The 24252-nt window shown below is 34.6% G+C and overlaps 3 protein-coding genes across 4 annotated transcripts in view; 2 read left to right on the forward strand and 1 right to left on the reverse strand.

The window, feature by feature from the left end:
• LOC126848771 (retinal guanylyl cyclase 2) overlaps positions 1–16768 on the forward strand; it is a 41130-nt gene extending 24362 nt beyond the window's left edge. The window contains exons 6-22 of one of the 2 annotated variants that reach the window (XM_050589952.1): positions 1210–1597; positions 2974–3278; positions 4062–4164; positions 4342–4444; positions 5478–5666; positions 6494–6574; positions 6656–6832; positions 7214–7373; positions 7971–8120; positions 8618–8789; positions 9358–9498; positions 9762–9954; positions 10514–10685; positions 11591–11861; positions 13140–13151; positions 14106–14713; positions 15526–16768. In XM_050589952.1, coding sequence (XP_050445909.1) covers positions 1210–1597; positions 2974–3278; positions 4062–4164; positions 4342–4444; positions 5478–5666; positions 6494–6574; positions 6656–6832; positions 7214–7373; positions 7971–8120; positions 8618–8789; positions 9358–9498; positions 9762–9954; positions 10514–10685; positions 11591–11861; positions 13140–13151; positions 14106–14713; positions 15526–15779 — 3479 coding nt within the window. In that variant the 3' untranslated portion in view covers positions 15780–16768. Of the gene's footprint in view, positions 1–1209; positions 1598–2973; positions 3279–4061; positions 4165–4341; positions 4445–5477; positions 5667–6493; positions 6575–6655; positions 6833–7213; positions 7374–7970; positions 8121–8617; positions 8790–9357; positions 9499–9761; positions 9955–10513; positions 10686–11590; positions 11862–13095; positions 13152–14105; positions 14714–15525 lie in introns of those variants that run through there. The other variant, XM_050589951.1, reaches the window with a different exon arrangement.
• LOC126848798 (L-allo-threonine aldolase) overlaps positions 1–24252 on the forward strand; it is a 117502-nt gene that overhangs the window by 41212 nt on the left and 52038 nt on the right. The window lies entirely within an intron of this gene.
• On the reverse strand, positions 21849–23661 carry LOC126848826 (uncharacterized). The gene is made up of 4 exons (XM_050590065.1): positions 23508–23661; positions 22858–23090; positions 22305–22484; positions 21849–22028 (listed from the first exon to the last, which is right to left on the reverse strand). Exons 2-4 carry the CDS (start codon positions 23088–23090, stop codon positions 22019–22021), a joined length of 423 nt encoding a protein of 140 aa, XP_050446022.1. The 5' UTR covers positions 23508–23661; the 3' UTR covers positions 21849–22018.

Here is a 24252-nt window from a genome sequence, read left to right on the forward strand (position 1 = left end):
TATAAAATATCAATGATAATGACTTTGTCTGCGAATGAAAAGATCCAAGTGTTGTGCCAGAAATTCGCTTCGTCATCGCGATATGTGCATTCCAGAGATATGATCGTAGCACAAAATAGAGAATGCCTGTATCTCTTTGGTTAATTAATATTAATTAGTCTCCGGTATCTCACGTATTTTAATTAAAATCCGTAGCTTTAATATTCCTGAAAGGGCTTATAAGATTGTATAAGGGTTATAAGTTTAATTGCCACTTGTCTGGTCACTCGGCGTTAGCTGATATTTTATATCATTTTCCGCTGTTTATCTCTTTCTTCTTCGGACGCTCTTTTCTATCCATTCTCGATTTCTTCTTCTTTTCATCATTTATATTAAATACACTTACTTACAGAGAAATATCGTGTATTAAATATCGGGGCAAATAATATGATTTTTAAAAAAAGGAAATTAAATATTATTTTTAAATTCAACAATTTTTCTGTCACATTTTTGGCATTTGTTTATTAACAGAATTTGATTTTTTTTTTTTTTTTTCGAACGTTATCTGAAAGCCGAGTAATTTGCACAAAGCCTTTTGAAAGATTTCATTAAATCGCTTTATCCAATTAAAAAGATAGACACTAAACACGTTATTTTTGTGATTATATTCTGCAATATATAGCTTTATAGTCCCAATTTAATCCCTTAATGCCGAGATTTTCGACTAAGCACGGAGAACAAACTTGCGCTAATAAATTAAGTTTTGTTCATTAAGAAGTCTAAACTGCCGTAAAGCTTGCTTTTACTTGGGTATAATTTCTAAATAATGCACTTTTGAATAGAGAACCCTCTCGAAAGCTCAATATCTCCTCCGAGGAAGACTGAAATAATTTATTTTATCTTCTTCTCGTGAATCATAACTATTAAAATATAAAATCATAAAATTAGACTCATAAAATCATTATTGAACATCTAATAAATAATTCTAAATAATAGCATTAAATAATATATAAATATATATATACATATACAATTATTTGGTGTTATTATTTATAATTATTTATTTTTTAATGATTCTTTTTAATTTTAATTTATTGTTAATAAATAATTTAATTGCTATCCAGAAATCCTGTATCTACATTTATTATTAATTCACTCTCGAGTACATCTCATATCTTTTATACCGTCACGTATCTCCAAGCACGCAAGTCGAAATTTTTCTTTCGTCAGCTACGGTACTTTGCCTGCCGCTGCTCGACGAGGTGACGAGTCGCGTTTTGATCGAGCTAAACATCGCGTGGCAAAACCACATCCAGAATTCCGTCATCCTGATGATCCACACGGAGGATATCGACCTCTTCCTTCCGAGAGACGAGAACCCGCCGTCGCCCGCCTCGCTCCCCCGCATCGATCCGATCACCTTGGCCCAATCCGCGATTACTCAGTCTTCCAATTTTTCTACCTTGAATGTAACTCGCGACGGCCCGAATGCGAATCTGGAAAGCGACGAAAGAAGGACGCAGTGGGTACAGGAGATTCCGCAAAGGTTCTTCCCGCCAAAGAATCTCAGCAGCAGCACGATGGAAAATCTACTCGCAGTCGCGCCGCTCGATCAAAGGTAATCAATTATTAATGACGTTAATTCGAAGACAATTGGCGTCGATGTTCCGAGTTTAAGATATTTTAAATTTAAGGCCCTTTGTAAAAATTAATCAACAAGAGTCGAGATAAACTGATTATTATTATTTTTTTTTAATATTAATATTGTAAAATATTAAAATTCCAATTTTTCCAGTATCTTAGATTGGTGCGAATCTCACGATACTCGTAGCTATTTTGCTTTAGGTTGCCTCGATTAAATGTTTCATTAAGAAATTGTTAAGTCATTGTTTATAATCTAAGATAAATAAAGAGAGAAATGTCTGCCTGATTATTCATCAAAATTTCTTTTATGTATATCCTGATAAAATTCATGAATGCATCGTGAATATGTATTTTGGTAACGTCATTGGTGACGTCACCAAATTGACGCATCAAGTTAACGCATCTTGAGTCTCAATTATTATTGACAATCGCGATTTAGACGTTAAGACACTTTTTTATAATTGCAAATAGATTGCAGTAGAATAGATCATGAATAACTTGCAGTAGATTTGATGAATTAATTAACATTCGAAATTATATAATTAATCACCCACTTCGAAATATTTTTGCAGCTTGTTTTCTTCGTACACTCGATGAAGAAGGATATAAATACTAAGAGATTTTTAATAACAAAAACTCTTCCGCTGCGTAGAAAATCCTTTTAAGAGAAACTTCTAAAGATTCTTGGAACATTGGCAAAAACTGTCAGCGTAGCCGATAACCGGTAAACACAGTGGCTTTAAGAATAAACATCCATAATAAGATTAGACGTATAGAGCTTTGAAATATATATAGTCTTAGTATTTATAGTCTCGATGTGAAGCACGTCTATTGTCTCAAACATCTGTGCATTGTGTGGAAAAATAACGTTCATACATTAAAGAGCATTGTAAATGCTTACGCAATGATAAGTATTTGAGACACGATTACTGATAAAACGCCTTCAAATATGTTTATTTTTTTGTCCTTAAATTTGCGAGAATGCCGATTAATAATTTGACTTATTGCAATTTATTCAAATCGCGTAGAAATTTATCCAGAGTCTCTCGTCAATTGTTTAATAAATAATTTGAGTAGAATGTACTTTATCCAGGAATCGGTTGAGCAAGTCGGCCTTAATCGGGTGACGACGTTCTCCCTTGTTCGATCGAGGCAACAACGCCACGTAATTACGAAGTTCCATCTTGGATCCGAAATTATAATATAAATCGTGCTTGTCGGATCATCAGGCCGGATTAATTGCGGGCGTCGATCCGTGTAATTCGTCCCGTGATTAACTCACGTCTTAGGCGACGCCGCGTCGCTTCAATGAGCCTTGCGCAAGCAAATCAAAGTAATTTCTTCCCGCAGGTACGACGTGAGGAACATCTTCAACGGTACGCAAGATTACGCGACGCCGTCGTTGCTCGATCGATTGAACGAATCGCTTAACGTGCTGACGCGCGATAACAGCAGCCTCGACGCCTACAATAATAAAATGTACACATACGCCTTGTTGGACTGGCGTACCGACATCGGTTGGCAACCAATTCTCGCGGTTGTCAACGACTATCAGCGGCTGCAGGTCCAACAGCTGGCGCCAAACGCAGTGGCGTTCCTCAACATCCTCGAGACGCCCGACTTGCCGTCCTGCGACGACGACGCCGATTGTTCGGGTGAGGAGATTTATTCATGACAAATGCATTACTCTCTCAAGCTTATAATAATTTTATCACGCAATTAGCAGTGCGTGCACGGATACCAGAAAACTTTTCGCATATTTTTCTTGAGATTACGATTTAATATTTAGGTATCTGCACACTAGTAATTAAGTAGTATTAGCAAATTAATTAATGTTATTAATGCTTATTTAATAATTAAAAGAAATGTAAAGGGAATAATATTTTTAATTTAAAAAACCGTGTTTAAAAAAACTAATATAAATCAATTTTCAACAATATTCTCATAATTCAGTGACATCTCGACATGCTAAAGATAAGAGTTCTGGATTATCTGGTATTTTGATATTAATTTTATCTTTTCGCATTGTCACAATAAAAATAGTGCACTACAGTTATCAGCGCTCTTTATACATAATTTTCTCTTTACAATATCGTTTTTAAATTATAAAAGCGAGAAGATTTCGCATATGTCGAGGTATTCCCAAGTTTCTATCATTCTTAACGTAATAATTAATGTGGTATATATACCTCGTGAAAAAAAGTGTAAAAAAACTTATTTATTATTTAACGGATTCTGTCTAACACACACGCGATACTCGCTCGCGTTGCGATACGATCCAAAATAGAACGAAGTAATGGCGGAAAAGGTGCGAAAGAGAAAGGCTCTCCCTTCGTGCCTTTCATTGCCGATCGGGATCGATAAATGGCTCCCTCGAATCCGAAAATATCGCCCGATAATGCCGTAAAGATTAATGCAGGGCATTAATTATTTATCAGATGACTTGGCCGACATGTCTTTCCGTACTACACATATCGTAGCTATTATTCTGGGGTCGCTGCTGTTCACCTTTGTCGCCATCGCCGTCGGGATTATAGTCCGGTAAACACAATTACTTTATCTCATGTTATATATTATTATTATATTATTTATAATCCGCAGTTAAACCGCAGAAAGTAATCATGCATTAACGCTATGCTCTCAACATAATTTTTTATATTTTTAATAGGTTAATAAATAAAAACTTTATATTAGATACGTTAATATCTTTGTTTATAGAAAGCGATTGATTAAGAAAAGGATGTCTAAAGGCCCATATAAAATCATCTTAACGACATCGGACTTTGTTTTTCCTCAAGTGCCTCCAGTAGATTCGCGAACGGTAAGTGGAATTTCTTTTGGTACAGAAAAGTTCTTAATCCTTCTAACTTTGCTAAAGAGATTAAAGTATCCTTGCACATGTAGAATTACTAGAATTATATCAGTAGATTTGTACTTAGTTTTCTCTCCTTTCACGATTTTCTCTCATTCGACATCTTTAATCGTTCTTCCGTGAAATATCTCGGGAGAGATGTGACAGAATTCAGATCTATTGCTGAACTCGCGACAGCAAGTTTACGTTGTAAAATTCCAGGGTGTTTATTTTCTTTTTTTTTTTTATTACAAATGTCAAAACCTTAATCCGAGGCAAAAGCAATTTTTCACGGCTGAGACAAGATCGTGAAATCGTGTTAACAACGCAGATTAACTTTTTCTCTTGCGGAAAAAATTCTTCTTAAATATGACGCAGTTTCATGCGAGGGGTTGCTGTGATCTTGGTATGGACCGTATATTTCACGCAAGACCGATCGTTACGTATGAGCTTTTAAATTATCGGTTTACGTTAGCGAAAAATATCCGATAAAAGCGCTAAATGTCATCGTGACATCAGTTCATTAGGCTTAATTGAACTACCCAACGAACTTCAATCGCTACTGTATGTCAGTTAAACGTCAATAATTTTTTCACGTTGATTTTTATATTTAAAGAGTGATGTTTGATCTCTCAGGATTAAAGTGCGCCATATTTCCAGAAAATAAATGTTTCTGTTTTCGAAAAAATTTTCTTGTTTATATTATATTATTAAAATCGCAGAAAAATTATGCAAGTTAAATATAAATAAAATTTATAAAATATGTAAAATGCATAAAGAATATTCTACCTTCATCTCATTTCGAATATATTATTTTCGCCTATATTATCATTTGACAGACATTTCTATATGAATAGTCACATTGTGTCGGTGGCTCGATTCTTCCGGTGAAAGCATTCTATGAAAGCAATCGATCTTATATTACTCTTCCGTATCTCATCTCTCGAATGATTCCGACGTTTAAGCGCGCGCTTAATCGCACACGACTCGTGCGCGCTTTCAGGTAGATGAGGGCATCGAGGCGATGCTGTGCTGCTGGCTGCAGCAGCTGCAGGAATTCGGCGGACCGGAGGTCGAAAAGCCGGATCTGCTTCAGCTCGGCAGCGTCAATTCCCTGAAGCCCTATTTGCAAGCTGGCGTCGGAAACGGGCCGCGGCATACCTTTTTCAAGGATCCACGCGCAAGGTATAACGTGAGTATACACCCAATTCAGTTAACAACTATATTCTGGATATACTTATGCATTTTTGCGTCATCTGATCGCAGCTATCCTACTCGAAAGAAATATAAAAATAATAACATTTCTGCTAAAAGATGTTTGGTGGTTTTGGAATAATTTGTAGGCATATATATATATAATTCACAATAATGAAAATTAATAAAATTAAAATAAAACTAAAATTAATAAAACTAATAAAATTAAAATAATAAGCTAGCTGAGAAATAGATGAATGATCCGCGTGTAGCGCGTGTTTATAAAAAGAAAAATAGAACAAAAATCATGAGTTTCTTTGCAAAAGTTTATATGGAAAAAAGCCATGCTTTCAAGGCATTATCGACGTCCTACATCCTCTATCTTCGCCCTTGTAAACAATTTCATCCTTGATCACTTCCGAGAATCTTCCGCTTGACATGACGCACGGCATTATGCGACGGCACCGAGAATATATATTCCGTGGCACACATCGATATTCATTTTCGCGCGCATCGTAGACATCCGCGTCTCTTTTATATAGGCGTGACGCTGATTAATGCCGCAAGTTCCGCGATATGACAGCGACCGATAAGAACCTTCCGTCCTTAATGAAGATTGATAAGACAGCGTTAAAACGCATTACGACATTAGATCCGAATTAATTTCTCTTGCAATTTTAATTTTAATTTTTTCAATCGTATATCGCGACTTGTCAAACTTTTCCACATCGTTATACAAGTCAGATAGATTACAAGATCCAATACCACCGGATATAATACCGTATCAATGCTCGAGTTAATGATCCGTCCTGTGATTTCTGGTAGGGTGACTTGGTTCAATTGAAGGAGCTACCCTTTCAAGGTACGTTCGAACTGAAGAACAAGGCCATGGACGTGCTGGTCACGGTAAAGGCGCACATCCTTTTTATTAATTCCTCTGAGTTACATCTGTGATCGAGTTTCTCTTCACTTTCCACTTTTGGGCAGATCCACGGGCTGCGACACGAGAATCTCAATCCTCTGATTGGATGCCTTAACGAACCTACGAGGCCCTGCCTAGTGTCGGAATACTGCTCGAGGGGCTCCCTGGAGGACGTACTTGTTCAGGATGAGATTAAACTCGACTGGTCCTTCAGATTATCCTTGCTCACCGATCTTGTGCGGGTGAGTAAGATCGCGTTCTGTATTTAATGCAAGTTGTTACTGAAAAGATTTCAAAAGATTAAAAAGATTTAGAGAAATTAAACAAATCAAATTTCTAACGTGCTGATCGTCTGATTAATATTATATTATATTATATTATATAAATATATATTTTATTATTTTATTTTAATTAATGTGATAAAAATTAAGCAAAAATAAGATGTTGGATTTTGTTGTCCAAAATTCGAGACGTCACAATCATTATATAAAATGTCAGAGGACCTCAAATTTTGATTTGAAACCTTTCAACAAATTTATTAAATGTTAATCATTATCTTTTGAAATCGAGATTTTTTTGAAGATCTTTTTCAATTATTAATAAGCTTGATTATTTCTGTTCAGGGTATGAGATATCTTCACAGCACTCCAATACGCGTTCACGGCTACCTCACGTCACGGAATTGCGTGATCGACGCAAGATGGGTCTTAAAAGTCACCGATTATGGTCTGCCTGCATTTTACGAGGCGCAGAATATAGTGCCGCCGGTGAAAACGGCTCGAGGTGAGTTTCCTTTGCTTCAATCTTCGACCTCGTTTCATTACATATATATAGTACTTTCTTCAATATAGGTATTTGATCTGTTCTTTAATAAATTGAAATTGTTTCATTAAAACTTGAACAAGTAAGAACGATATTGCAGGATATTATTCTTATAGTTTTTCTGAATAATATTGCATTTTTATAAAAAAATAATAATCCTTAGTATCACTTCTCAAAGAAAGAGAAAAAGATTTTAATATCTTTCAAACTTTAATATTCGCATTCCACCTACAAAAATTTATTTACGTAAAAAGAATCAATATTAAGAAATAATGAAATAAGATTATCAGAGAAAAAGAATCACTTGATACAAAATGAAAATTATTCAGTAACAGTATTCGGAAATTTTATAATACAATTATTCAAGTTATATAAAAATCTCCTTGAAAGTTACGACTATCTCGCTAATTGAACGCGAATGAAATGAAATTTGGCGTGCTCATTGCGCTAAAAAATAGGATTATAATAAGAATAAGAATAGGATTAGGATAATTGATATAAGCGAGTGCTCGAGCATCTATTAATTTCGTTAATAACTGCCGACTTATTATTGGATAGGCCTATTATGGACCGCGCCGGAACTGCTTAGGTATCCGAATCTACGGAAAAGGGGAACTCAGGCTGGGGATGTTTATAGTTTCGGGATTATCATGCAGGAAGTCGTTGTCCGCGGAGAACCATTTTGTATGCTCGCTCTGTCTCCGGAAGGTAATGTGTCTGCGCGATTTCTATCTCTCCTTTTCTGTAATTTTAATCATAGATTCTTCCCGAAATAATTAAATGTATCGAGAAAAAGATTTCTCTCCGTTTGTTCACATTTCAGTCATTTTTAATATAAATTAATATAAATTTACTGTTAATTTTCAAAAAAAAAACTCACGAGCGATTTAAATAAAGAAATAATAAAACCATAAAAAATAAATAAATCAAAATAATCAGCTGATTTTTTGTATATATCGCGTCCTCTCGATAAAATAAGCAACACAATAAAATCGTTACAAAAATACAAAGAGAAATTTATAATTGTAACTCAGATTTTGTATGTATTTATTAAATTCATATCTGTGTTGATCTATTGGCATCTATTAATTAAAGACGCGGACTTAAAACTTTGAAGCCTTACAATGCATTTGATATTAAAATCCTAGCGTTAAGTGTTATATTCGAGGATTAAATGTCAGGTATGTCTCTCGCATATCTCGCAGACATAATTGAGAAAGTAATGAAGCCACCACCCTTGATCAGACCGTCGGTTAGCAAAGGCGCTGCGCCACCGGAAGCCATAAATATCATGCGTCAGTGCTGGGCGGAAACTGCTGAAATGAGGCCTGACTTTGATGACGTGCACGATCTCTTCAAGAAGCTGAATCATGGGAGGTAAAATCATTTCTCTCCTTTAATCTTTGAGACGCTTTATGTCCTTAGAGCGGAAATTTCGGATATAACTTTGGCTGAAAGTCAAAAGCTACGCTGCTGGAATCCATTTTTCGTAGATCTTTATGATTCAGTAGCACACATTAGCATTTAGCTGCACTTATAGTAATTCCTTCTAATAAATATTAGTAATAAATTGCCTGTCACACGCACCAAAAAATTTAACAATTCTACAAATTATATATATTGATAAATTAAATAAGTAAAAGAGGTATCTTATAGAGTAATAAAAATCCTGCTTTTTTTTCTCTCTTAAATATGTAATAGAATAAATTTTAATTATTTTTTATTAAAACAAAAAATAATAATTTATTAAAAAGGATTAAATGTAAATAATTACATTATATAATTTAGTTCATTAAACTAAAAGAAAATTATGTCTTTTGCTTATTTATCTTATCGATATTAATCTTTATCTAATTCAATCTCTTCTCTCTATCTTGATTCTATCCAATTTGACACAATATCTCCTCAAGACAATGCCGTCACAGACATCACATTTTATTTCCAGAAAAGTAAACTTTGTAGACACGATGTTCCAAATGCTTGAGAAGTACTCGAACAATCTGGAGGAACTCATTCGCGAGCGTACGGAACAGCTTGATATGGAGAAGAAGAAAACCGAGCAATTGTTGAATAGAATGCTACCTAGGTAAACGATAGACCAAAGATCGCGTTAATTTGCCAGAAGAATTGATGCGATTGGCCCGATTAAATCGTTGATGTCGCGATTCTGATCTCCCATTTAAAAATTAAAAATTTAAAAAAAGTCATCGATATATAAAACGCAATAATATATAATGCACAATATCAATATATATATATATATATCCATAATCCACAAATATATGCGCGATGAAACATTCTAACATTTATTCAAAAATAAAATCGGCAAACTTGGCTCGATACTTTCAGCTCGGTCGCCGAGAAGCTGAAGCTCGGTATGCCCGTCGACCCCGAGGAGTTTCGCGAGGTCACGATTTATTTCTCCGACATTGTCGGCTTCACGACAATATCCGCGCGCTCGACACCCTTTCAGGTGGTCGATCTTCTCAACGATCTCTACACCTGCTTCGACGACACGATTAACGCATACACGGTTTACAAGGTAAGGACTGCGTGGCCACAAATTTATAATACACATATACTATACATTTTTGCAAATCATCTAATAAAAATAAAAAATTACATAATGTTCTACATTAATTAACTCAACGTTGAGAAAAATACAAAATGATTTAAATAAAAGTGTCAAACACACATTAGCCATATTTACGGAAATCAAATATTTTTATAAGCATTTTTATTGCATTTTATAAGCACAAATATTAAAAGAGAAAAAGGCTTCAATTATAAATTTTATAATTATAAACTATTTTTTATCCATCAGATCTATTGCGCAGTAAATTCAATCTTTTTTTTTTGAGATGCAAATATTGATTATTCTTTTTACATGTCATTACGCAATATATTTCTTGAAATGTAAATAATTTCTTGAATTACTAAAAACATTCCTCGATTGGCATTCTATAAATGTGAATTTATGTGCAATGTTAATATAAAGCAAGCGAACAATATACGTGCATTGTAACGCATCAAAAGGATTGCTTCTTGTCAGAGAATATTCCGGATTCCGATATTACAGAATGCGTATTCGAATGACATAGGTGGAAACTATCGGAGACGCCTACATGGTCGTAGGCGGTTGTCCTGTGAGAATACCAGATCACGCGAGCCAAGTGGCGACCATGGCCCTTGACCTGTTACATCAGAGTGGAAAATTCAAATTGAAACATCTTCCGGACACGCCACTTAGGCTACGCATCGGTCTTCACACGGGTTAGCACTATTTCTTCTAACTTTATTAAATAATTTCTACAGGCACAATCGAAACAAATTCTTACACGAAAAATAAAATAATTAGAGATAATTAGAGAAAATTATTTTGAATATTCTTATTCTATATATTTTTTTTTCCTCCTCAAAGAGATAGAGCTCAAATGTATGTATCCATTACAGAGAACAATCGTTTATATCGCGCTTTTAATATCGATATTCAACGTTGCATGTTCATTTACACTTTACTTTCTGAAGGAAATTAAAATTGCGTAAAAGTATTAAATTGCGCGATCCATTACTTTATCACGTATCGCAATCGAATCTTTAAAATACATTGTCTAGTAATTTATTTACTTCTCTTTTCTGAACGCGCTTAATGTCGTGGTTTTGTGATACCGTAACCCAGATTTGTAACAACGTTACGATTCCCACTATCTTGTTTATCTTTGACGCATTTTATCGTCAGAAGATCCGAGAGAGAGTTTGCAGCACAAATATATATATATATAATAACTTTAAGGGAGAGAAATTACTAATTACATGATTTTCTACGTATATGTCCTGCAGTCTCATGTCAATTAATCCCTTAATTAACGCAGATATCGTGCTGAGATAAATTTGAAATTTTCGCAACCAAAGCAAGCAATAAAATAATCGATTAAAGCCTCTCGCTGTTCATTTTCCGTCAAATGTACGTGTGTGTATACATACAGAGAGAGAGAGAGAGAGAGAGAGAGAGAGAAAGAGAGAGACGGTAAATCTGAATAGAGAATAATTGTCGCGAGAGCTCTTGCTTCCGCTTTATTGGCAATTACGCATGAGAGCAACAAGCTTCTCACGCGCCTCTCATAATCAACATTAAGGGAAGGAATTCACTTCTCTCCCCCTTGCCTTCCCCTACACAGGCCCGTGCTGTGCCGGCGTGGTAGGTTTAACGATGCCGCGTTACTGCCTCTTCGGCGACACGGTGAACACCGCCTCGAGGATGGAGTCGACCGGGGCGCCGTGGCGTATCCATCTGAGCCAAGCGACGAGGGATCGATTGACGCAGGTCGGCGGATACTACATCGAGTACCGTGGGCCCACCGACGTCAAGGGCAAAGGCAAGATGCCGACCTACTGGCTGCTCGGCAAGCAGGGCTTTGACAAGGAACTACCGAAACCGCCACCCCTCGGGTAAGCTGCGAGCATGCACATTTTCCGAATTCCTCCCAACCGCCCTCCCCTCTCCCCTCCTGCCCTTCTTGACAACCGCGACATTTCAATCGCGAGCCCGTGCTACCTCCGGCGACTCGATCACACGACCGTGATTTAACACTCTCGCGCTCGATTTTATCGAGTTCAATTTATTGCGACGAGGGTGTGCCCTCTTTTATATTCGATTTATATACGCAAGTGTAACTCCCCTCCCCCTCCTCCCTTTCCACGCGTTTCTTATTTTCGCGCTCCGGTATTTCCGTTGGAATGTATAATGACAACAACGACGTGCAGCTACTCTTTGGCCTACAAATTCGTCGTCGTGCTTCACGAGAGAAAAGGGGTCGGATTTAATCAACAAAGTTGGTATAAAACCGTATCCGTTTGATTAAGTGTCAGAAATGAGCCGAGAAATGAGCTTGGGAGTTTTTAATTATGTAACGATGGGAGGTTGCACGGCAACCTCTCAGCTTATTTGCGTTAAGTTTATCTCAACAAGTCCCTCTCGACTTTTATCTTACAATCCCTCTCCACCCTCCCCCAATACTCTCCTTTATACGTATAATTGCTCGACGTACTCGGGATAGTGATATAACGGCAAAGTTTCCTCTCGCGCGAGCTACAGCCCTCTTATAATACCCCCGCGAACAAAAAATGACCTACTTGATGGCATGCGTATATAGGCGGGAGGGGAAAAAAAAAGTCTGATAATCTTAAAGTTTGCGTCCCTGTATTATGCAGGGTATTTCCGATCTGACGCGCAACCCTTCAGCCGCAGATGGCAGAATCAAATCTAAGAAAAATAGCTGTTTCAAAGTCGATTATAAAGTATTAAAAATTATAGATAGTTATAAATAAGTTTAAGCAATTTACGCAGACAGTAAAAGCCGTGAAATTGTTCTGTAATTAATTTCGAATAGACTTTAAGAGGGGAATTCAATTAGAGTTGAATTATGCATACATATATATATATATATATATATATATATATATATATATATTTATTTATTTATTTATTTATTTACTTATATATATTTATATCAAAATTTGAGATGCAAAATATATGAATGTGAATGCGTTATTTAATGTATCGCGATTTGCTACAATGTACATATATACGCAGTGATACAAAAATTTTGCAAGAGAGACTATAAAGCGTCGTTTATTTTTGATCTCCAAGTATATTTTTATTTACACTATTATTGCTTTTCAGATATTTAATCCTTTTATCTATTGCTATTCTACCGCTTCACTCAGGGAGAATCATGGGTAAGTAGACTCGCATGTAAATGACTCGACATTTAAATCGATCATTTTACCACTTTAGATTTGATAAATTTTTCGTAAGTGTCAGATTTATTTCGATAAAAACTTGAATGCATCACGTCACATCAATATTCAATAATTTCATCTAACGTCCATTGTCTACGATGTATCGCGTTTAAAAAAATGCGCATAAAATTTTTTATCTAAACGCGTTGGCAGTTTTAAAAATTTATATAAAAAAAAAAAAGTTCATTACAAATTGTTTCATCAATCAGCTGTGTAAATTGAACGCAACGCAAACTAAAGTTAGAATGCAAATACCGCGCATGAATTAACATTCACCAGGGACCATCAGCATTAGAATGACGTTTACATCGAAATGCCAATTACTCTAAAAGTTGCCCTTTTCACGTTTTTACTCGAATTTATTTCTTCCCCCTCTCCTCCCCGAATAAAATTATTTCCCTTCCTTCATTGTAACGTCATCGTATCGTTCCGACTCGGTTACGACTGTAATCACTTTTACAACTTTCCCATTTCTGCGAGTTCCACAAACGTCACTGTGCTCATGAATAAACACGCATTTGAAACATCTGGGTCCGCCGGCATCTCGATGCCGTTTGCATCGAAATGTCATACTTATTTGAAAAATTCTCACATCCGCGTTTGAATTGACAGGCGGAAAATAGCGATATACATAAATAAAATAAAATAAAAGTTTGATGTGTATCAATTTTTTATGCCTAAGTACAATGGGGGAATAATATAGAACTTGAGAGGTCTTTCTTAAGAGTATCTGTATAATAAAAATTGAATTTAAAATTTATACTAGATTTTACGATTTTGCGAATATTTCACTTTTTTTTTTGTTTCTTAAAACATAAAGAAAAAACTGCGCTACTCCAGTTAACGACACATAGGTGTATCTCACGTATATGCTTCTCCGAATCCCCAAAGATTGGATGAAAGTCTGATACTGGGAAGCCATTCTCAGAGCGGAGTGTCGAGCGGAGATTCAGTGAGCTCTCAGCTGCCGGTGATACCGTCGCAGGACGAGACGCCCGAGGAATCGACCACCAACCCTGCCGAGATGATCCAACCAGTTCATCAGGAATCTGTCAGCAGCAACGGGATCGCCAATGGAAACGACAGCCGGGGAGCGTCCTTCGAGGAGCCTACCGATGTCAAGAAGGTTGCTGTATCTGTGCACAACGAATACACGTTACTGCCGAGCTATTCCTTGAGATCCAACGACTTCATCGAGGTGTTGCAAGGCAAGCAGGACGCGACGAAAACGGCCGCCGAGGCCGTTCACGGCGGGATCATGAGCAAGAGCACGTCCGGTGATACCCAGGCCTCCCTCGGCGTATTATCCTCCACGGTTCCGAGCGCTGATCCTGCGGCGGCGATCCTCGGCGCGTCCACCAGCTCACTCTCGTCGATCGCCGCCTCGGCGGCGTATCGGCAACCGCCGCTGAGGCATCGCCGTTTCGGCTGCATCGAAGAGAACGATCTCAGCATGCCATACAATCATTACAGGTGTCTATCGCCCAACGAACATCACGGTATGTGTCTAGAAACTTGAATATTGTGTTTGTGTCCAATTTATGGAGACCTGGAGTTTATCACTCCAGAATTGGATTAAGTCAATTAACGAATATCTTGTCTTGTCACTTAGGGATTTACATAAATTAAGAATCCACAATTAAAATTAAATTTAAAATACGGTGGTTTTTATATTTATAATAGACATTAAAATATTTCTGTAGAAAAGGTTTTTATATTTAATATTTTTTTCAGTAAAGGAAAAAAAAATTAAAATAAAAAAATAAAATTATAAAAAATTATTTTGGCAAATAAATGTATTCAATTTTAAATTTAATAATATATATAAAAATTTTTAAATACATAAATAAAATAATAATATTTATCAATATATATATATATATATATATATATATATATATATATATATATATATAAAATTAAATATTTTCTTAAGATTAATAATTTTATTAATAATATTTATTAATAATATTTAATAATATTTTATTAATACTGCTTTTTTAATATTATTGAAGCGGAAAGTTTTATGTATTCAAATTAAAATTCTACGAATGTACAAATAAAATATTTCAAAATACCTGACCTCAATTTCGATAATGGAATGATTTATACATATTTCGAAAGTTTATATATCTTCAAATTTATATTATTGTATTTTATTTAAAAAATGAGAGAGAGAGAGAGAGAGGAATCTTTTCCTTTATTGATATTCCGAAAATATGGGATACTTCACGCATTCGACCGATTCGATGGATTTTATATACCTCTACTAAATCGCGTTATTGTATTTTTTTTTTTTTTTCAATTTCAGGGAAAAGCGTCGGCAGTCGAATGCTCCGGAGGCAATTCAGCCTGGACCGTCCGGACGAGCCCGTGTCAATAATCCCGGAACAATCGCAGCCACAGAGATCGACTCCTCGCCTCTATAAACAAAATAGCGCGGGCGCAGCCAACGACTTGGAGAGAATCGAGGAAGTACCATCGACAACTCCCAAACATCTCCTTCAGAATTACCGACACGCGGCTTCCGTTTCCCTCTCCGTTGAATCTCTGTCGTTGCGTTGAACCGCCGAACATTATATCGAGAGAAAAATTCCGATATATATATATACGAGCATAAAATCGAATACGGCGAACGCGCGTCGCGTTTAGAATTCGCAGCGAACAATTCACGCGAAAACGTGCGTATAATTGAAAAGTGTCGCGGTTACGTATCGTAATTAATGAAACGCGTTTATCAGCCTGTATTAAGCGCGATCGCGTCAACGAATTATCTTTAATCTTAACTCAACTTTTGTCTGTTCTTCAGAATCGCAATTCTAGTCTTAATTCTAGTCATAAGTTTTTTTCTAGAAAAAAAAACATAGTATTGTTTAAACAATGAGAAAAGTTAATTAATCGTTGATGAGACTGGTCCTCAGATTTGACGCGATCACAATCGGGAAAGACACGTCGGCTCAAAAATCCGATAATATAACGTAAGAATCGATGGCTTTAAAAAATGCGTAAATGATCGCTGATATCGTGACTCGTTGCTGCTCTGTATTCTTATCTGAGTGTACACTATATTGGTGTTTGATAATAAACCCGCGGGCAGGGGTGTGTAATCCGATTAGAGATTCAATGCATTATAGGCATGTTGTAAATCGTTTATAATTGTTGGGGTAAAAGTTTATATAGGACTACGGGCGATCCGCTCTTCGAATTCCCTCCAATGTGTCTGTACCTGTCAATATTTAAACGTTTCACGGACAAATATTACTATCGATGAATGATCATTATTATCATCATCTATTTCCTTGTTAAAACTGTCAGTATCCGAGAGAGAGAGAGAGAGAGAGAGAGAGAGAGAGAGAGAAAAAGAGAGACAGTTAACAAATAATATATATAATTTTGGATATATATCGAATATATTTAAATGTGTGACGCAAAATATTAAAAAATTTAGATATCCGAAAGGAGATTCTTTCATGGAATTTCTAGACTATAGAGTTTATGCTGTGAGATTCAATTCAATTTCTTTAGAAACTTATTAAAATGTCGAAAGTTTAAAAGAGCAATGTATTTCTGTTTTTTCAAATTTTTTCACGACATATATATATATATATATATATATATATATATATATATATATGTATGTATGTATTGCATAAGGTCATTTTTTACCTTGCTAAGAATTAAAAGTTGTTCTCATAATTATCTACTATCGATCGATTGTAAATTCTCTCGCTAGATGTATGTACCTATGAAACAAAAATCTGAATCTCGATATTAATGAATAGTATTTTAATATAATAAAATCGTCTTCACACTCATGGAAAATTTAATCGAAAAACTTGGAATATTAATCGAAAATTTAATCGAAATTTTTAAACTATTCATAGAGACGAAAGAAAGATAGAAAGCAAGTTGATATAAAACGAAGAATACTTAACATATTAATTCGTCACTTGTTATACAGTTTTCTAATGAAAATATATCTAGATCAAAATATTATTGCCTATCCGATATAAAAAAGAGCTCACGAATTGGATACATACATATATATTGTCTATGTAATAATTATTTCGGTTTTAATCAACGATTCAATCTTTCGATTGTGTCATTGATCTATCTATCAGGAAAAAAGAGCCACATAGAGAATAATTAGCTATCATTTCGCGATTAGAGCAACAGAGAAATACTTCATCAGCAGGTACGTAAATATAAATATGAGATATTATATTGTTATTTTTGGCCTAATGATTTTATGATGGCCGAAAAGATAAATACTCGATCTCATATCGCATGCAGGTCTTGCGATAGCGAGTGGATCGACGTAAAGCTGCTTCTCCTTAAAACACGTGGGCGCTCTGCACGTGAAAAGTGGATAAACACCTTAACTACCCAAGTAGATGAAGACTTTATCCGCAAGTGTATAAGACTACAAGCAGATAAAGCGCAATTTACATTTTCACAGCATATATTCTTTAAATTTATTTCAGGAAGATAGCATTTTTTTTTCAAGTGAAATATTATATTTATTTTAAAATAATGTACGTGTAAAATTATCGCTATTTTCTTAATTAAATACTTTTGAACAATTTAATTCTATTTTTTTATCGTAAAATTGAATTGAAATTTTTGCAAGTAACATTTTTATTATTTGAAATCAATTATCTTTATAATCAACTTTTATATCAAAATTCTATTAAAATAAAATTAGTTTAAAATTTGATAAAAAATACGGTTTAAAATATATTTTTATCACTTATAGTTTAGAAATTAATAATGCTTGAGCATTGAAACAACAACTATTATTTGCGATAATGAGGTTGATTTTAGAATATTCTGTAAAAATAGAGATAAAGATTACTGAGCTACAACTCAGGTAGAGTCGATTTAGTTAAAATATCTTTGCTGAATGTAATCGAAAGGATTGTGATAAGAGACAGAATTATCCTGCTTTTTTTAATTCGTCGTTTTAGCAAACCATTTACGGTCAACGAGCGAAAATCAATCTTATGCCACGTCGAATGACATAAGAAATGACAGATCGGTTTGAGAAGAATTCTCCTATACATCTCTGCCGGAGTGAGAGATCACAAATGTGACTCGAAGATTCTTGCTTTAGTAAAATCACGCCGGTAATGTCATGTCAAGTACACGGATGACAGAGTATGACATAAACATCTGGAGATGTGATCATGATGAATGATACTTTGATCGGCTTTGCGAAGGACGAGACGTGCCGTGGCTAAGGGACGTATTTTATCGTCGGGATAGAAGCGAAGCTGCTCGATAAAGCTTCCTACTGTTTAATGTCTCGATTTAAAACCAAGATTGCTATTTTATTATCGCGTAAAATAATTGGAAAAATAATTTTTGTAAAGTAACGAAGAGATTGCGAAATAAATTACATTATTTGTGCTCGAAAAAAATTTTATTATCTATTTATATACGTGAACGAGTTCGATCTTTTTGAATACAAGTTTGATAGTAGAAAAAAATTAATTTGAGATTTTAAACGAGATATTTATTATTACTTATTATTTTTAACACTTTTTAAGGATATATCGTGTCAATTCGCGCGTGTGTGTGTAAAAAAGATTTTAATATTATTTATAATATTATTTATATAAATATCAGGACTTAATGAAACAGAAATTTACGCATTAAATTAAAATATATCAACGATACGTTAAATCCTCGCTTTACTCCTGTAATACTTGACAATATATAATTATAGGATATTCCCCGTTGTATGATCATTTTACTCAAATGTATTTTATATTTTCTAAATTTTCTGCAGAGTATTATAATTCACGAGAGACTTCATTACGGTCAATTTAACGCCGTTAAAGAAGTAAAAATCGTTGTCCTAAATTCAACAAAAATAAAGAATTAAGAAAATTAACGAATTCCCAACGACGATGAATACGATCCTCAGCCGCTTTACGTCTGATAACGGTGATAGGAGAGACACCCTCTTATCGCGGACGACAATCTCCATTACGCTAATCTCTCATCTCTTTGTGATATCATTTCCAACAATAGCATCTGAACGCAGATTATCCTGCTAACTAGTTTCTAATTAGAGAGAGCTGTAAAACACATTGTATTGAGGTTCTCGAATATTGGAAAACGAAAATCAGGTAAACGTATCATTGAATAATACTTTGAATTATATTTCATATGTTCTACTTTAAAGATCGCGTCGCCCATATCAACTTTCGTCCGTCTCTATTTCCTGAAATCGGTGTTGTAAATTCGACATATACATTTACAGAAAGTATATATCAGAGTATTGTTTATTAGTAATTAAATAAAATAGTAATTAATGCTTCTACATCCGCGTAATTTTTTTTTTTTTTTTACATATCAGTTTATCTATATTTAGTTCTAATTTAAAATCAGAAATAAATTAAAATCAGTGATCTTAATTTATTTCTTCAATATATTACAGCTTAGCACTGTCACATCTGAAATTCTCATAATTAATTTTTTGAGATTATCATTATCAGAAGATTCAACTATAGTTAGCAATGTTGGTATTAACATTGTTTGACATGGCAACCTCAATAATTGTGCATTTCTAACGATCCAATACGTATACGATGTGCCATCTTGTTAATGATAATACTTTCGGCTGTATCCAACGTACAATAAGAATGTGCGAGAAGGAAACGAAACAGACACGTTATATACTCCTCAGAAATTTTTACGAATGCGCATTATATTTATCGAGGCGATATATATAATAAGTAATTAAAGTGTGTTATCGATAATGAATCAAAAGAGGATTCCTTGAGCGGAAAAGAATTTCCTCTTCGTTTTTATTCGCGATTTATGAGTCTCGAATCAAACAGTGCTCGTCGAACCCAGATTAGTTTTTCTTCGTCGAGCTCTCCTATTACGACCCGTAATAGATTACTATTCGATCTTTCCTAAGTCACAGTCTCTCGACTCGCGGTCGGTGCTAAATCCGCACGACAATCGTTAAAGAATATAATCGCATTTTCTAACCGTAACAATAATTATGCCATAATTTTCGATGGCTGTCACTCGTGAGAGAGCGGGGAGCTCTGTGTATAAACGCTCTCGCGAGTAAAGATCGATAAAAGGTATATATTTAGGAACAATACACGTACGGCGAGGCCGGGCCCACGTACTTGATGAATATACGTACCTCAATGTAATTTTCCTGTAGTCACGTAGCCACGCTAATGTTAGCGATATGAATAGTTTGTAAGTAGCCTCTCTAAGCGACTCGCGTTCCACGTGACAGGCATCCTGGAGCATCACACGACGTATGTACGATTTTCGGAAACACTTGATTGACTCTTTGCAAATCTGCACAAGTTCCGTTACATTGAATATTTTCCCGGTGTCCTTTTTCCGCAATTTTTCACGCCTTTTAAATGGTTATTAGAAATACAATAATGTATCATGTATGTATATAATATATATGTTTATAATATAATAAAAGTCCAACGAAACCGTAATGAGAAAGTCAAATAAAGATGTTGAGTGAATGAAAGATTAAAAGATGAGCCAGATCTTAATTTAAAGACTCGTTTCTATTCACTTCGACTAATTTTACTAACGAATCTAATTACCAAAGAGCAGATATTCTACCTCGATTATCATATCTCGTCCCGAGTTTTTAACTTTATCTGATACATCTTTCATTCAATTACGACTATTCATTTACAATAGTGAAATAAAATATAAAAATGGCAATTATCGAGAAAAGAACAAAGGAAACAAAAGCGTAAGAATGGAAAAATGCAAAGGGTTAATTTTTTCACAAGGGTGCCTGTTAATCAATCTATTGCAAGTGGTCATTTATTATCAGTAGCGTAGCGAATATCCATTACTGAATAGAAGCGTCCATTTGTATATAATTAAATGAAGACTTAAACTTGAACACGAGAATGCTCGATTTGTCTGTAAATTTTGATATATATTAAAGTATACTTAAATTGACTGTTTAATTAATTAATAAAGTTCCTTAAATTGCAGCCATTACAAATGATTGAAATTGTTAATAGGCAAATTGTGCATTCGTGTATGTTCTGACATGTTTCACAATACACATTAAAAAATAAAAAAAAAAAAAAATCAAGTATCTCATATTCCTCTATTGAATAGTGTTTTCTTAAAGTGGCAGGACGCATTCGCGACGCTACTGATTACTGTTTCTACATCTATATCTGACTGTGAATAGAAGAGAACTTAATTGTACGTATGAATGTGTTACATGTTAAAAGATGTTATCGAAAGAGAATATCTAAATATACGTATATAGCATATAGCGAGAAATTTATGAGGATTGGATATTTGTATATTTCAGACGCATCACGCGATTATATACTCGTTATTAATATTTCAATGTTACTTGGTAACATCTTCGGCAATAAAGATAATCATACGGCCATATGATTGTTCAGTGAAAATCTTGTCTTTTTATGTAAGCCTTCTCAAATAATTTATCACTCTAAAAGATTGAAAATAAGATTTTTTTTTTCTTCAAAAAAACCTTACAAAGTTTTTTAGTCGAAAGGAAATGTAAATAAAGTTTGATGATGAAAATACTTCTGAATATTTACAAATCATGATTTATTGCTTTATATCGGTAACAAAAATAACTGTTTCTTTTATTTGTTATTGCTAAACATATATATATATATATTATAATGTCATGCTTATACTTAAAGTTAGACCGGATTGAGACTCGACATGATGCACGCGCAAAATTTTTAGCTGTTCCTAAAATCTCGAGGTAAAACGAGGAGATCAAATCAATTAGCTGTACTCCAGATTTACCAGCCGCTGTAAAGAAAAGAACAAAAAAAATGTGAGAGAGATTAGCAGAGGATTAAGTCTTTGCACAGTCAAATACATAAACAATTTATTTAAGCTAATATTTTTAATATCCGCGCGTTCAAGGAAGTTGAATTATTCTAGACATCACATTACAAATCAAATTATCATAAAACGAGCTAATTCACATTAATGCAATAAAATATAATAGAGACATGATTTAACTATTTCAATTATATATTAATCGTTAAAAAGGCAGAAGATAGGGTAGCTGGTTTCCCTTACCCGTAGGAAGGATCTGGTTGCGACCATACTGGCGCATCATATTCAATATGTGGTTTGTAAATAGGTTTCGGAACAATTCTCTCAATGAAAACTGGTTTCTCGACGTATTCCACGTATTTCACTGGAGGCGATACGTAAACATGATGTAGTTCCGGTGCGCTGTAGTAACCGGCTTTATAACTAAAAATGAAATGAAAAAGAAAATTAAAAATATTCATCCAATCGTAAAAATATTGATAAAACGTATTAAATTAATTTAACTTTGAAATAATTTTAATTATAAGAAGATAATTAAAATAATAAAATATAAAATATCTTTATACATATATATATTACACAAGAAGAAATTTTAGCGTTTAACAAAAATAATGAAAATCATATATATTTTTTTCATATGAAACAATATAAATAGTAATTCTATATTATTGACATGTCACATCACTCTCTTTGCGAATTTAAATCTCTATTAATTATAATTAATCATATAATAACAAAGAATAAAAATAAATTTAAAAAACAGATACCGATTTAAATGTACGAGAAAAGATATTACCCTTTTGCAACTCCCAGACCGAAGCCAAGAAGACCAGCACCGAGCAGCTTTTTCTTCAAAAACAGCGTTCTCTTTTCCCTGGGATTGACTCTGACATCATCAATTTGATCTTCGATAGCGACAGTTTTAAAATCCAATGATTGTTGATTCGGTTGGACAGCTTCTTCTGCCGCTGCTCTCAATACGAGAAAACAGCTGACAGAAATGATGACGGTGACAATAGCACAATGCATCTGTCATCATAAAAAATAAATATATACTTTGCATTATGTCTATACGTATCAATTTTTCCATGCCAAGCAAATACTTAAAAAAAATTTACAACAGTATACAAAATTTTTGATTCACTGAACAGCGTCGTGAGTGACACGCGAAAGTTCAAGGCACGTTTAAAAAATTGGAACTGTCAATCTAAGATTAATTGAGTTAATTTGGAAAAAAATTTTTTTTTTCAATCTAACAATTTATAACACATCTTATATATATATACTTTTTCTCGAAATTCATTAAATTATTGTAAACTCATGTATATTATCACACACAAACAGATCACCAGAATGTAATTGATGAGGAAAGAGCGTTAAAATATCCGCGCGCTTTCCCCGAAGAGGCTACTTCAACGGCGAGAGAAACCGGTTTCCGGCACTTACCTTGCGTCTCAATGCGGTAATGCACGGTAGCGATTACGGTGATGATACACCGCGAGGAGGCCCGAATACTGTGACTTTTGATCGAGGGATCGTCCGATTTTATACCGACTTGCCTACCGCGCCGCTATTTGCGGTTGCTCGGTACAAACGCAATTTCGGAATCGACCCTCTCTCTCTCTCTCTTTCCTCTCTCCCTTCTACCACGACGCTATATGAAAATACGAACGGTTCATAACGTCGGGTTTAGGATGATTAAACCTATTGTGACACCCGGGAAGTGTTTTTGCATGCATCACGATAGAAGAGTAGGCTCTTCGCCAAAATTGCTGTTCAATCTTGATGTTTCAGGACGTCTTGAAATATCGAATTGGAAACTCCATGGGAATCCCCGCGGATCTTTTCAATCTATTTCTTTAGACGAGAAGAAATAACTGAACATCGACGTACTTTTTCACAAAAAAAAAGAGAAAAATGATCTCCTTCAAGTACAATCAAAACGTGTGAAAAATCATACGTGATAATTTTATAATTCTGGATACATCTGGGTTGAAGAACAAGTTGCAATCATAGGAAATAAAAGAAACAAGTCACATTAGAAAACAGCTGTACGAATGTACCACCTGACTTTGCATGTTAAACGCTTGATTATAATATATTAACATAGCATTATATTTTTATTACAATATTAAGATCATTCGGTCATAGGTCTCATCATTTTCACAATATGGCAAATACTTTTCTCCTA

Source organism: Cataglyphis hispanica, chromosome 4, assembly GCF_021464435.1.
Source record: "Cataglyphis hispanica isolate Lineage 1 chromosome 4, ULB_Chis1_1.0, whole genome shotgun sequence".
Taxonomy (NCBI): Eukaryota; Metazoa; Arthropoda; class Insecta; order Hymenoptera; family Formicidae; genus Cataglyphis; species Cataglyphis hispanica.

What these genes read in the sequence shown, in the direction of transcription:
- LOC126848826 (XM_050590065.1), bottom strand. Translation starts at nt 23,090, where the DNA reads ATGCATTGTGCTATTGTCACCGTCATCATTTCTGTCAGCTGTTTTCTC. An exon ending in GGTCTGGGAGTTGCAAAAGG is followed by an intron (nt 22,485 to 22,857) that starts GTAATATCTTTT and finishes TTTCATTTTTAG; the next exon opens with TTATAAAGCCGGTTACTACA.